The following is a 15,425-nucleotide window of genomic DNA, read 5'->3' as shown; positions in this document are numbered from 1 at the left end:
ATACTCCCAAAAAACAAATGCAGCCCAACAGAAAATGTTTATGCGCACCTCTAATTACATGGTCAACTCTGCACCATTATCTCCTGCTTAAGGTTTCTAAAGATACATCTTCAAGCCCAAAATTGCAAGAGCCAACTTTTTTTGGAGTCTTGGAAAGCTTAGACAGGATGATTGTAGATTGTATTCCAGAAAATGGTGTGTCTCTTTTCACCACCTCCAAAAAGTTCACCAATTCCTTGGTCTGGATGTAGGGGGAAAAAAAGCTTTTTTGTCAAACTAAATCTCCCCCATTGGTGTCCTGAATGTAACTCAAAACTTTGTTATTTTCTCCAGTTCTTTATACATGGGGTTGGCTACACTACAAGTGGCAGTGTGTAGATCTTCAGAGGTGGATACTTAACAGCACAGTTCAAATGACTTGGATAAATGTTAAGGCCCAGAAAGCCAAAAGATGTGTCTCAATACTTGGATGCTTTAAAAAAAATAACAGAATGTTTAAGAGCTGCTTTAGCCAGAAGTTACACCTATTGCTGCATAACTCAGGCTATACAAAACATGAGGCATAAGCTGGCAGAATGTCAAGGCAGAAACAAATCCTTTAAGGTTTTGTAAGTACTAAATGCTTCTGGCTTTCAACCTGCCTCCAGGTTACCACCTCAGGCTTAGCCTGAAGATGTTAATCTTTGCAGTTCGTGGACCCCGACCTTAACTTCCTCCTCCTCAGTCAAGATAGTTTATCACCTTGGGAAAGCTGCCTCCACCATCCCTTTCCAAAAGCAGTGGCCAGACTTTGATCATCCTGCAGCTGCTTTTCTCCACTATTTCACCTGCTGGGTTCTAAGTTCTACCATTATAAATGGCATGCCATCCAGAGTGCTGTTGATTTTATTTTGGTGCACCTTAAGATCACAACCCCATCATCCCTGACCTCACCAAGAGTCAATTACCCACAGCCAAGAGAATCCAACAAGAGACCCATTGTTACAGCCAAATCCCTCTTCCAAATCTCATCATTCATTTCCATGTTCCTATGAAATTCTTCATTCCAAGCTCAGGTCCAAGGATCTATTCATTTTTAAATAAACCAACTAAAGTCAATACAAGGTTAACCCCTTTCATACAGAACAAGATTAACTTCCTAATGGAAAAACAATTTGACAAATCAAAAGACAATCAAAAGAATCCAGTCAGGAAACAAATCTTGAACAAGATTTTAATGCTATTGGGGCCATGAAGGCTTGAAAAACGTCAAGAAAATAGTCCTAAACCACTGAATATTGTGTTTCCTACAAGTACTACCATGTCACCCAGCCAGAGGAATTCCTTATTCAGAAGTGGTTTGTTGAACCTCTGCATTGCTTTAGAGGGCAACAGACTTTTAGAAAAACAGGTACTCTGTAGACTTTGAAGCCCAATTTTGGCAACTGCTTGTAGATGTACAATTTGCCTTCTAGAGGGAAGGAGGCAATTCAGACAAGCTTTAAAGAATTGTGCACCCAGCCACCTACCAATGAAAACAGCAGTTACTGGAATATTTATTGTTTTGGAATGCCAAAATGTGCATAAAAAAGAAATAAAATCCATAGCAATATTACTACACCCCAGAAATGTGAAGTTTCTCTTCCAGGAAGTTTACGAACTAAAAGATCAATCTTTTTCCCCTCACCAACAAGGCCAGAGTTCATGAAGGATGATGAAGAAATGCCATCATTTGACGACAACTCTCTGTTCGATGCATGATCACTGTAGTGGGAACCTTCGCCGTAACTCTGTTTTAAAAAGGAAGAGAGAACAGTTGGACCACACACAATAGCAGCAGCTTTCAGAAATGCATATCTAAAACACAAGCATAAAAGTTTTAAAAAAACATTTGCATCCAGGAACAAACTTATGTGCCAATCATTTATAACAAGATCTTCCATTTTCCTATTCAGGATCAGCAGAGCAATGCACCAAGGGGACACAGAATGCAGGTACCAGAATCTGGAGCAACAATCTGCTGGAGGAACTCAATGGGTAGAGCAGCATTTATTTGGGGAGGGGGCGGAGGGATTGTTGACATTTCAGCTCCAAACCCTGCATCTGGAGGGTACGATAGTGTCCCGAAGCAGGGTTTTGACAATTCCTTTCCTTCCACAGATGCTATTTGAACCAAGTTCCTCCAGCACACCAATACACAGACACTGGTCACTTTTAGTCAAAACCCCTTGCCAAATTCAGAATCCCGAGCCACAGCAGAAAGGGTGTATTTCACCAACTTGGGCAAAGTTCCGAGTGAGAATTCCTACAAGAAACATACAGAAATACTGGGAGACAAGAAAAAACCTTAACACTTTGAGGCTGGTTTACACCTGGCCACATGTGAACTACCCAAATATCCATTTGGATTGAAAGAGTCACACCTAATCTTCTGCATTAGGTGTCATTCTGGACTGTAATATTCCACTTTTGTAATATGATGCTTTTTAAAAAAAAATTTGTATATAATTAACATTGTCAATTAAATGGCTTCTTCTAGAGCATCATTTCATTCCAAAATTGAAGGCTGGAAATCCCCTTGGTATTGCAGATAACTCAATGAGAGCAGAATTTAGAAAGGTACTAATCACACCAGGTCAACTCTCCATGCATGGTGAATGCATGTAGATCATGCATGACAAAAAAAAGCAAAAACTAATACTTCAAGCATTTAGGATACATTAGAGCCCAACCCCCAAAATACATGATAAAATTCAGCATCAGTACTAAACTAAACCCACTTTGGATAATAGAACATTCTAGAAACACTCAGCAGGTCAGACACTTATCAGCTCTGACAATGGATCTTTGACCCAAAGCACTAACCCTGTTTCACACTTCACAGATGCTGCTGGATCAACTGAGTATCCCCAGCATTTCTTGTGTTTTTATTTTGGACATACACAAAATTAAGTGAAAATGCTAAAGCATCTCCGTGCTGCAATCCGGAAGAAAGTCTTTTCTGATTTAAAACTGTATTGGGTAGATTATTCAGTTCACCTCGTGTTTGTGTGGACCTAGCAGAGAAAGAATTAGTGATGGACAAGGGCAACAGATTAGGAAGGGTCACACAGAAATGGACCCTTTGGCCCAATACATTTATATCAACGTTTTTTTGCAGATAACTCAATGAGAACAGAATTTAGAAAAGGTACTGATCACACCAGGTCAATGTGGAGGAACAGAGGGATCTTGGGGTCCAGGTCCATAGATCCCTCAAGGTTGCCACACAGGTCGATAAGGTTGTTAAGAAGGCGTATGGTGTCTCGGCCTTCATTAGTCAGTGTACTGAGTTCAAGAGCTGCAAGGTGACGTTGCAGCTCTATAGAACTCTGGTCAGACCACGCTTGAAGGTGTGTGTTCAGTTCTGGTTGCCTCATCATAGGATGTGGAAGCTTTAGAGAGGGTGCAGAGGAGATTTACCAGGATGTTGCCTGGATTGGAGAACATGTCTTAGGAAGATAGGTTGAGCAAGCTAGGGCTTCTCTTTGGAGAGGAGGATGAGAGGTGACTTGATAGAGGTGTACAAGAGGCATAGATCGAGTGGACAGTCAGAGACATTTCCCCCCAGTGCGACAATGGCTAACACAAGGGGACATAATTTTAAGGTGACTGGAGGAAGGTACAAGGGGGACGTCAGAGGCAAGTTTTTTTTTAAAAAAAGAAAACAGTGGTGGGTGTGTGGAATGCACTGCCAGCAGAGGTTGTGGGGGCAGATACATTAGGGACATTTAAGAGACTCTTAGATAAACACATGAATGATAGAAAAATGGAGGACTACGTGGGAGGGAAGGGTTAAATAGATCTTAGAGCAGGATAAAATGTCAGCACAACATTGTGGGCTGAAGGGCCTTACTGTGCTGTAGTGTTCCATGTTCTACAATAAAAGGGGGAAAAAAAAAGCCAGTCTTACCCTTGGTTGTTCGTAGGTTGGACTACTGTTTTGTCCACTTCCTGCCCATGGACCAGCACCTGTTCGCTCATCCAAGCCTAAAGGGTTAAAGGAAGATTCAATGAGCAGGATATTTACACAAAATCAAATACTGCTCAAATCACCAAACCAAATAAAGTGGAAGAGAAGGCCACTTAGCTTGATGAGGAGTCCATACCAATTCTACACAAGAGCAGCCCAGCTAGCCCCATCCCACAGCCGTACAAATTAGAAACAATAGAGAAGTTTGGCCCTTTGAGCCTGCTGAATGCAAACATGGGTGATCCTTGATATCAATACCATTTTCCTGCTCTCTCCCCATGCCCTTGGATACCCTCTGGATCTGGAAATTTAGGTTTCCTTCTTTAATACAAGAAGTGACCTGCTTCCTATAGCCCTCTGTGGTATCAAATTCCATGGGTTCACCAACCTCACTCATTCCACCCCCACCCCCCCCCCCCCAAATTCCTTATGTTGGGTTCCACACTACCGATGTCTCAGATACCTGTCTAGCATCATTTTGAACGGTACAGTTAGAATCTTCCCTCTCTCTACCACCCGTCAGACCCCAACCTCAAGTGTGCAAGTAAACACTCCAGTCTAAAGCAGAAGTGATATGTCAACATTTAGTCATTCTAAACAAAAGGGAGAAAAAAAACTGGCACAAGCTGGTGCCCTTTTGAAGTCGGTGCCATTTTCTCATGCATATCAGAATGGGTGGGTGTTGTGGGATTTTGAGTACAGATTAAGAGTCTAATACTGCATGGTATACATGTGATTTGCCAAGACTGGTAGGACACTATAAAACATGGCAAGGGAAAATAAACGGATTTTGTGGAATCCATTGCAACAAACTGGTAACTTTATATATCAGCCACAAGTTTCCATAGGATAACATTCCATGGATTAGAGCCAGAGTCATACAGGCCTTTTGGCCCACTGCCTGTGGGGAGCACCAGACACCACTTTATTCTCCCCACCCCATCCATTCCCATCAACTCTCAGGTTCTACTGCTTATGTACATGCCAGGACCAATTAACAGTGGCTAAGTAACTCTATTTTCCAGTCCTAATCAAACTACTCAAAAAGGTTAAATGGAACAGGGACAGTAGACATCAACTTAAAAAAAATAAGAGATTCAAATCAGCAAGTTAACCCAGAACTCTGTAGTCAGAGAAGTTGCATGCCCACAATGAGCAAGGATAGGGACAGGCCTAAAAATAAAAGACAAGCTTATTTTTATAATATCACCACACCCCCCCCCCCCCCAAAAAAAAACAGGTTAACATGCCTTTTGATTGCCTTTCCTTAGCAAAGGGACAGGAGTTACTTGTAGTCTATGATATTAGTGTATTTTGGTCATGGCGTAACTACTCAAGTGTCTGATCAGAATACAGAAAAAACAACCTCCACAGCAGGGCACAGGAACTGGATGTGGATTCAAGTGTTCTGGCAAATCTCCATTTTCTAAGCCATGTTTACATACTCAAAGTACCAATCAATACTGTTGTTAGAAGGATAATTGTTAGTGGATTCAATCTTTGGCATTTAGCAAATAAATTCTCAAATACTTTGACAAAGGTCCTCAAAGTCAACCTACTCTGCCTCAGACTACAAAAACACCAGTGAAGACAATCCTATGGCAGTAAACTCAGTGTGAAAAACCATATTAAAAGGAGTGTTTAAGCATAAAAGGAATAAGAATAAAGCAAAAATCTAAGCATTCCAAAAAAGGTTTGATAGCACATTAAAAATTGTAATATTGTGTTTTATTAAAAAAGCAATGCACTGCTGATACCCGTCAAATATTTGACTGCATTTTTCAGCCCTCTACAACAGTAACACAAGTACTCTCAGAAGTTGTAAGATTTTCCTGCAAGCCACCACCAACTCACCCAACCCACCCCCAACTCTCCGTGCATTTGTGGTAACTGGGGACAGAGAGAGAAGTGGGGGTGTGAAGAGAGCAAGAAGCTGGCAGATGCAAATGGAGGGGGGGGGGGGCGCAGGCAGGCAAAGTAAAAATCAGACTTGGTCAGTGGGTGGCTGGTCCATCAAAACAAGTGCATGCACAATGAGTCACTGGGAAGTGTTATCAATGTACACAGCAAGGGGGTGGGTTCAGACTGGGTCATTTTACTGGGAACTGGTAACCACAACACATGCTGTTAATTTTAACTCCAGTTGAAATCAGTTTATAGACAGTATCAAAACACTCCAGTGTTATTTCTGGAGACTCCTGGTAAAATCCATGAACCTTTTACTCAATTGTAAATGGCACACCATGATCTTTTAACCTTACAGTAAGCAGCAATCTGAAGGAAACACCAATGCTTGAACTCCATTTCCCTACCCATTTTCTCCTTTAATTTGAAACGTAAATGAGATTTAACAAGATTAAGCAACCTTGAAGTACCACAATAAAAATAGCATTGCACACACTCCAAGTGTCTGCAATTTAATCATCTTTCTTCACTACATCTTCCATGGGTTGCTTCATGTTGGGACCACTCCCACTGCCTCGGGAAAGCAGCCAACATAATCAAGGACCCCTCCCACCCCAGTCGCTCTTCTCCCCTCTCCCATCGGGCAGAAGATACATGTTCTCACGCTTTTATACCACCAGCTTCTATCCCACTTAATCAGACCTCTCATATGTTAAAAGGTGAGCTCTTCGACTCACTCTACCTCATTGTGGCCCTTGCACTTAGTGCAATAAAGGTGGACATTCTCTAACTGCAACACTATTCTGCATTTGGTTTTCCTTTTTACTACCTAGATGTACTCAAGTATGGAATGATCTGTCTGGATGGCATGCAAACAAAAGCTTTTCACTGTATCTTGGTAATAGTGACAATAATAACCAATTCAGTCAGCTTGAACTTGGAAAAGCTACGAGTCACAAACTTCAGACTTCAGCTTAGAGTTCTCTAGCTAATGAAATATTTTTGATCAAATGTAATCACCGTTTTAACAAGGGGAACATGGCAGCAATTTGCCCAAGCATTTGTTTAACCAGATGCATCAGACTGCTTGCAACCCACTCTTGACGTCCACCCATTTCAAGACTCAAGCTGCACAATGACTGGTATTGTCAGTGTTACACAGGGGCTTAGTTAAATCAAAAGATCAAACACCTGCTAGTGACACATTTACGGGACAAGGCCGAATCCACTGAAGGTTCTGAGACTGCAGTAGAGGGAGAGATCTTTCTAGCAGAAAGTCCAAATACAGAGGCTTTAATGTTTACTTGGGCACCAAGTGTAGGCAGCAACAGAACACAATGGCTTGCAGCTTCTAATGGATAGGAGTCCATAGTATGAATGGGGTTAAAGAGATGCCAGAATACATTTTCCAGGACATTTCTGAAATAGATTGGTGTCAGTTCACTGAAAGATCTGACAATTAACAGGAAGTATCAACATTAGAAGACTTTAAAAAAGCTTACCATAATCACATTAGGAAACTTTCCATAATGCAACATCTAAATCCAAAAATCCTTCTACAAGTATAAACAACTAGCCTGCAGCAATAAAGAATACAATTTCCAGTACAGATTTTTGGAATGCCATTGCACTCAAAAGTCCATGCCAAGTCTGGCTGTTGTATGATTTTTAACTCTATGCAGTTCAATGAAGAACTTCCAAGTATAAAAACAAAATGCTGTTAATGCTCAGCAGGTAAGGCAGCATCTGTGGAGAGGGAAAGAGTTGATGTTAAGTCTATGGCCTTTCATCACTCCACTGCTCAGCTCCAGGAAGGCACATCCCATTCTTTAGTGAGAAGCAGCAAAGATCACCAAACATGAACACTGTCCATATCGCAGGACAACATTAACCCTCCCTCCCATTTGCTAGTGTAGTCTGTGTTTTGTCTTCTATTACTTCCCAGCTGCACTCTGAAGACACCAAACATTCCCATTACTTAGACTTGATCACATCCTCAAATGGTAAAGAGACTAGCTGGGCTAGTTTGGTTGTTCAATCATTGACAGATCTTCCCTGCTCTTCAAAATAGTGCTATTATGATCTTCAAACTGAAGGAAGACCTCAGTTTAATGTCTCATTGGAAAGAGTTCATCTTAGACGTACAACATTCTCCCTGTATTGTGCAAAAGCACTAGCTGTGGAGTTGGTTCTTCAGTGCAATGTGGTCATGCAATCTACCTTGGAGACGAGAACGCCATCACCGACCAAAGCCCAAAAACTCCACTGCAGGATTTCACAGGAGGTTAAAAAAAGATTTAAAATGTCTTCAAGAGCTTAACTCTGTGGAAAGATCCTAGCCTGGATTTTCAAACAACTAGTGCATTATAACAAAAATTATGCACTGCTCAACTAATCCAAATTGAGTTGCAGAATACATCACAATGTAATTGTGGCTATACTTTAATCCGTTTCTGCCATCACAATGGTGAACTGTGTAATCACCACCTACAGTTACTGTCTCAGCACAGCAAAACTCCAATAACTGCTGTGTGATTGTTCGGAAATTCCAATGATTCAGCATCTGACTCACAGGGTGCCATTTCCTGCACTCCCTCGAAACACATCCAGGGCCCTGCTCCACATTACCTTGCAACCCATTGAATTAATGTCTCCCTTCTAATCCACCTGGTTCTATTCCCTGTGCTCCCCTGAAACTTGCTTGGTTCAGTGGAAAGTTATGCGATTGTACAATATCTAAAAGGTGAATTAAGTGTGTTGGACATCTTTCCAATAAATACTCCAATAGTCCAGAAAGAAAAAGTCAATCCAGCAAAGTTTTGAGCTGGATTAATGGAGTTTTACTGTATCAGTAACACATGAAACTAGTAATTGTCACAAAATACATCTGGTTCACTAATGACCTTCAGGTGATGTAATCTGCTATGCTTATCCACTTGGACCAGAGTACAACTCCAGACCCACCAATGTGATTGAACCTCAACTCCCTCAGTTCAGGGGTTATTAGGAATGGGTAATAAATGACATTGCCAGTGTTCACAACCAGTGAACAATTAAAAGGCATTTTTAAGATACAAGCCCATTATTGGTCAAAAAGTGTACTTATGGGTCCCAAAGAGATTACATCTGTTAATTACTCCAATACAACCAAAATGAAAGTGATTTTGAAAATTTGGCAAAAACTACCAAAAATGAACTGGCTGTCAAAGTATCAGTTACTTTCCCCTCCCACCAAGTCTTTTGCCCAAGGAGGATCCACTGTGGAAACATCAGGTGCCAGTCCTGTGTGATCACCAGGAAGGGATCACGGCAATCTACTCAGAAGATGCAAATTGTACCCCAGACAACAAACAGGCCTCATTGGTAAATCTACCCAATTAAATCTTTAGCAGAACTAAAATACTCCTACTTTAATGTAACACTCTTCTTCCTACAAAATACCTGCAGAAGTAAATATTCTTGTTGGAAAACTTTCAACCAAAAGGGTCTAAAATTAAATCCACAAATTCCTGACCTGTGGAGTGTTTCACTCAGAACTGTGCAGTTACACTTACCAATGACTATTTCTGAAATATCTTCCTACCCACCTCCCACTAAACAGTCCACGTGATGCCAATATAAAAGGTGTGGTCCTATCATGCTTTTCCAAACACCCTAGGTTATTAGCTTATTTAAAATATTTTAATAACTCCTCAAAACTGTGTCCCTTTGTCTCATACTTCTGCAAAGTCTGTTCTAAAGAGACAAGTTATTAAATATTACTAATAATTAACTTGTGCCAGTGTAGAGTACATCTTCTGCCCTACATAGCTTCAGTCTAGTAACTTGTTGGCGATTCCCACTTTCGTATAATAAATTGATTAAAGAACATTTAATCTTCACTACATTAAAGTTTCTCAATGCCATGCTTTTTCTCATTAGCACCATTTACTTTGGGACTATGTTTTCTTATTGGTTTCCATCTTCATTAGCTTAGATTTTGTTTTAAATATTGGACAATAAAAGTGACTAACAGTTGCTCATTTTAGTTATTACCCAGGTTAATAACACTGACTAAAAAAAGGAGCAGAAATAAGTCAGTAACATTGAATCACCTACAAGACCTAACAGGTAAATGGAGCCACTTCATTAACCATCCAAACTAAATTCTAGAGGCAAGAGGAACTGTTTTGACCAACACTGCTCCACTAGTAAAAAAAACTATGCTGATAAGCCTTAACATTTCAATACCTCCTCCCACAAGTACTTCCCGATTGCCTCAAACATAGAATAAAATTGAAAAAGCCTTCAAGAAAAAAAGCCTTCCCAAAAATAAATGGGAAATGAGAAAATGCTTCTCCTTTAGAATTAGGAAAAACACCTCAGTTTTTCTATTTGCTGTCTGGTCTGTTGACAGGTCACAAAACTGTTGCCAAGTTCAATTCTTGGCAACTGGTCTCACCAATCGCAAGTCAGTTCTGGCGTTTAAGTGATCAGATTCCAGCTGCTAGCAGTTTGTGGGGAAATTCATCTGTGGTATTGGGCAATGCTGCAATTTGGTTTCAGAATAGTAACTTGTTACATCAGTGACAGAAATATTCAAAAGTCAGATTTCCCAAAGTAGCAACACTCAAAAACCAGTACAGAAACATGCAAATACCAAAGAACTCCAAAACTGAAGACAAGCTGTGGCAGCGACAAATACAGGGTACTTTAGTCTGCCCCTGATATATGCCATTACTAAACCAGTACTGCTCAATGCTCCCACAAACCGCAGTTATATTAAATATCGGTAGCCAGTTTCAGCAACAAAATGAACACTTTAAATAATAAAAAATACTCACCATGAAAGCTTTAAAGACTCTTTTCCTCAGGTCTTGGCTTAGCGTTTCCTTGCCATTAGTAAAACTTCACTACAAATTCCTTTTATAGGTATTTGTTGACTTAATCAAATTTCTTCAGGCAGAAAACATTTCATAGAATTAACAACAAGATGGCACTTTAAAATCGAGAAAGAGGGAAAACCTCACCCCAGCAAACTAACTAGGCAATTGAAGTTACTGTGGAAACAAAGGTCAGGATGTGTGACATAATCTAGAGTCACTGGCCAATGATGTGACTGTCCTACACCCCAGGAGGAATCATTTGTGCACGAGCCTCATTAATATTACAGCATCAAAGGCAGCAGTGGTAATAATGTTAGAAACCACAAGTGGTAGCCCCCTTAGGAATTATAAAGCATTACTTTTGAATTTTCTACTATATAGTAAAATTGCAAAAGTTGGTTGAGAAAAAGGTAATAGGTTGTATGTTTACAACATAATCAATTGAGCAGCTTTAAAAAGTGTTGCTGCTACACAGTTTGTCCTTCAAATTTTGGATTGGATCAGTAACACTAATTGAACGAGGGAGATAACTACCGATGGTGCAGACGTGTATTTCCACTCTCCTCCTCTATCTGCCTATCACCCCATCTCAGTTGGATCCACCCACTGCTCGCCAGCTCTCGCTCCATCCCTTCCCTCACCTCTGTATACCGCTACCTTCCCTCTATCTTTCAGTCCAGATGAAGGGTCTCAACCCAAAACATCGACTGTCCATTTCCCTCCACAGATGCTGTCTGACCTGCCGAGTTCTCCCAGCATCTCGTTTGTTGTCAAGAAACTTTGCACATGGGCACAGTCAGTAGTGCCCCTTCATGGCTCCAGGGACTCTTGTTCAATCCTGTCCTCGGGGGGTCAACTGTGTGGAGTTTTGCATGTTTTCCCCATGACCACATCCCAAAAGGAGGTCCAGGCGGGATTTGTTACTGCAAATTACTCCTTGCGTAAATGGCAAAGTCAAAAGTAAAGAGAGACAGTGTTACAGGGAAAGGGAAAAAGTTGGAAAGGGGAGGGGGGGGGGGGGGGGGGGGAAAAGAATGGCATTTGGTCCATGCCTGAGCAATCCCATCAGTAGCAGAGTATCGAAAGCTCTCCTGCTGTAGTAATAAGAAATATCACAAACCTGAATTATAGGAAAAAGTATTAGGTTTTTTTTGAAAAACAATACAGGTTATGCATAGCAAAGTACTTGTCATTTGACAAGAAAACTTACTGACTGCATAAATATATCAAAAGGGAGTTCAAAGTTGAGCCAATGCACTTGGAGAGTTAAAAAAGATGAGGAAATATCTAGATGGCAGCAAGATACTGGAAAAGTGTGAAGAAACAAGAGGGTCTTTGGAGAACACATCCACAGATCTCCAAAGATGCAGGGCAGATAAATAAGGTGTTTCAGTATTGTGTCGCCTGAAGGGAGGGCAGGCATGCTGAAATAGTACAAAACACCCGGGCCATAGCTGGAGCAGAGAACAGCTCAGATCACCACAGTTAGGGGAATGATGAGAGAACACTCTAGGATAAAGGAGGGGGATACAGGAGGACACTACTATGTAGTCCTTGTTATGTGGGAGGAGAGATTTAGTTGTAATGTATAGAATTACACATAGAAAAGGTTTAAAAGATAGTTGGTAGAAGGATGTGGAGGGACCCATGGAGAAGAATTGAGGAATTTTATAACCAGAGATTGGCAGAGGTCTGTAAATACCTACAACTCTGTTCTATGATACTCAGGACACTGAACAGAAAATCTTGGCAGTTTTAGATTAAAATCCAATTCTGCATCACTTTCATAAATATATTATTTCAATTTGGGATGAGATGTATGGAAATATAACACAAGAACATAGCTTTACCAGTGAGTTAGTTGCAGGCAAGTAATATACCCAGCTTTATTACCTGCCTTCTACTGTATAACTGCATTTATTGTCATTAAACATACAAATTCCGGAACAGAATATTTCACTACATTCAATAGGTTGATCCACTGATGAGCAGCAAGTAGCCCAAGTTCAGTTACATGAAAAAAAATCTTTTTAACTGATGCTGGATGAAAGATGAACAAATCAGAAGACTCAATGATTTATATCATTTAGATTTTAAATGGAAAAGATTTGCATTTTGTTTTGGTAAGGTAATGCCAGCAAGGCAAGCATCTATTGTCCATCACCAACTGCCCACAAGGTGGGGCTGGGGAGCCAACTACTTCAACCAACCACAGATCTTCTGTGGAAGGTACTCCCAATGTTGGTAGGTAGGGAATTTAAGGATTGAGACCCAGCAATGCAAGAACTGTGACATATTCTAGACAAGATGGCGTTCAATTTGAAGGGGAACCTGCATGTGCTGGTCTTCTCATACACCTGCTGAAAAGGTCTTGAGCAGTGGAGATCAGCTGGAGACAGGAACCACACACAAAATGCCGGAGGAACTCAGTGGGTCAGGCAGCATCAATGGAGGGAAATGGATGTTGATTGTATTTCCCTCCATAGATGCTGCCTGAACTGTCGAGTGCCTCCATCTGGTGTGTTGATTAGAGATTAGCTGTTTGAGTAAGTGGTATTGTAACAGCCTGAGTGAGCAACCATCCAGTGACATTGCGTGCTGAGAAGTTATTTTGTGAATGAAGACACTTGGTCACCCTTATTCTGTTAGGCACAGCTCAATGTACACCATTCACCAAACCACAGTGGACAAGCCAACAGTGCTTTAAATCAGCAACCAATAGATCATTAAAGCTGCCTCACTACATATGGCTGAGATTTGGAACCAGCACAATTTTATATGAACAACACTTCAAGACTGTTTTCACTGACCAAATTAAATTGTATATTTTACAGCTACTTTGGTCCTCCGAGTACAATCCTGAACAAGCTCAGTTTTAAGCCTATCTGTAGAAACAAAATAATACTCAGTACGAACTAGATAAGGATGCTGTGCTGGAGTTGCTGGTCAAGTGGGAGCACCGTGACTTTAGAGCTCAGTTGAACGAACCTGCCGGAAACAGTTGGTGCCGGTGCTACAGCCATACCCAGTTGGAGCACGGAAATACGTGGCCCACCTACCCCACCATCCCCCCTGCAGCTCAGAATTGGCGCTTTCATTCCCTTATGCCCAAGGAAATCTGAAAAGAAATCCAGCATTATTAAAAGTCAGTTCTAAAGACAATGGTTAGAACTTCAGGTTCCCTGAAGGATGGGGCAAGACCACCACTAGAATTTGCTAATAACAGACCAGAAGCAACTACTGACATTTAAATTGAAAACTGCAAATCTCTCTCACTGGATTCCCAGTACGAACGCAATATTTACTTCAAACAATGCAAAGCACTTCGCTGAAGACTAGTTGCAAAACTTATAAAGGGCACAGCACATGGTCATACTAGATGGATCAGACTCCCCCCCCTTCAACCTGAAGTACCTACACCCTTCCTCCAGTGCTGGACACTAGTCTTGGCTTAGTGCTACACACCAACCTGCACACAATCTGGCTGACGTTTCAAAATTGCAGCTTCCCCTCCAAAAGATTCTGTGGAATTGGAACTAAAGATCAAACAGTTTCCAAGGATGCATTCAGTGAGGACACCAAGACCAGACACAGTAAGGATTTTTGGACAACTCAATATTGTGACAGCAATTCACCTTATGTACAGTTTATGTTCAACTGTCCTCTACCCATTGCATTTTTCTAGCAGAATCACTGCTTTTATGCAGAAGTGTATTTTTAAAAAAAATTGTGGGGGGAAAAACCGCAAAAATTGGAACACGTTTCATAGTTCTGGGGTTCTATAAATATACATCAGCACAATGTTTGATACCTGGCCATTTTAGAAATCAAAACACTTAAAATTCAAATTTCAAAAAAGCTAGCTTTTTTCAAAAACCATATTAAAAGTGCACAATAACCCTCAAGTGGAACTTTAAGTTGCAATTACCTTGCCATTCAATTTCTACTATTAAATACTATCACATTGGTTTAACAACCATGAACCTGCTTATGGCTGAATGTGAGAAACAAAAATAAAAGTCAGAAAACACAGTTTCTGTACAAAGCAGATGGTTAAGTGCCAGTTACTTTACTTACAATGGAACTCCATAAATAAGCTTTTATTTGGGAGATAGGTGATTAACGTGAAATAATCATCCTACAGTCATTGCATCATGAATGGTCAGCAGGGAATAGCAGCAACAGCAAATCTTTCACACGTACTTGGGAAAATGTTGTTTATTTCATTGTGACACTGCTCTATAAACAGACAATCTCCAAAGTTGTAAGCAGAACCTCAGTCATTCCCCCTCCTACTAATAAACCAACATGTATGTACAGTGTATTTAATGACCAAAGCAAATGAGATGGCCCCTGCTATCCCCTCTCACTGCTCTGAAACTGCCACTTGTGGTATTAAATACAAATTGAAGTGCATCTGTGTTACTGTAATATTTAATTAACACTTTAATACATCATATAGTCAAGTTAATTTTATGCACTGGCATCTAGTTTAGTTAAGCAGCAACCAGTCATATTGCATTAACTAGTTTAAGCTCAATAAACCTGCAGCTAAATAAACAGCAGCCTGGCATTTTGCATTTGCTAGGGAACTCCTTGGAAGTTGGTCTGCCAATATAACTGTGCCAAATTGCAGTTTATGCTGAAGTCAGTGGGAAGTCAAC

At 40.7% G+C, this 15,425-nt stretch overlaps 1 protein-coding gene across 9 annotated transcripts in view; it reads right to left on the bottom strand.

Annotated features, from left to right (window-relative positions):
* LOC127582422 (transcription factor 12-like) overlaps window positions 1–15,425 on the bottom strand; it is a 118,774-nt gene that overhangs the window by 71,321 nt on the left and 32,028 nt on the right. For all 9 annotated transcript variants that reach the window (XM_052037651.1, XM_052037653.1, XM_052037643.1 and 6 more), the window contains exons 4-5: window positions 3,932–4,008; window positions 1,667–1,769 (exon numbers count right to left, since the gene is read on the bottom strand). In XM_052037651.1, the coding sequence (XP_051893611.1) occupies window positions 1,667–1,769; window positions 3,932–4,008 (180 nt within the window). The remainder of the gene's footprint in view (window positions 1–1,666; window positions 1,770–3,931; window positions 4,009–15,425) is intronic.

The sequence above is a fragment of the Pristis pectinata genome, chromosome 24 (genome assembly GCF_009764475.1).
Source record: "Pristis pectinata isolate sPriPec2 chromosome 24, sPriPec2.1.pri, whole genome shotgun sequence".
Lineage (NCBI taxonomy): Eukaryota > Metazoa > Chordata > Chondrichthyes > Rhinopristiformes > Pristidae > Pristis > Pristis pectinata.
The sequence above is the reverse complement of the archived record's forward strand: the minus strand, read 5'-3'. Positions and strand labels throughout refer to the sequence as shown.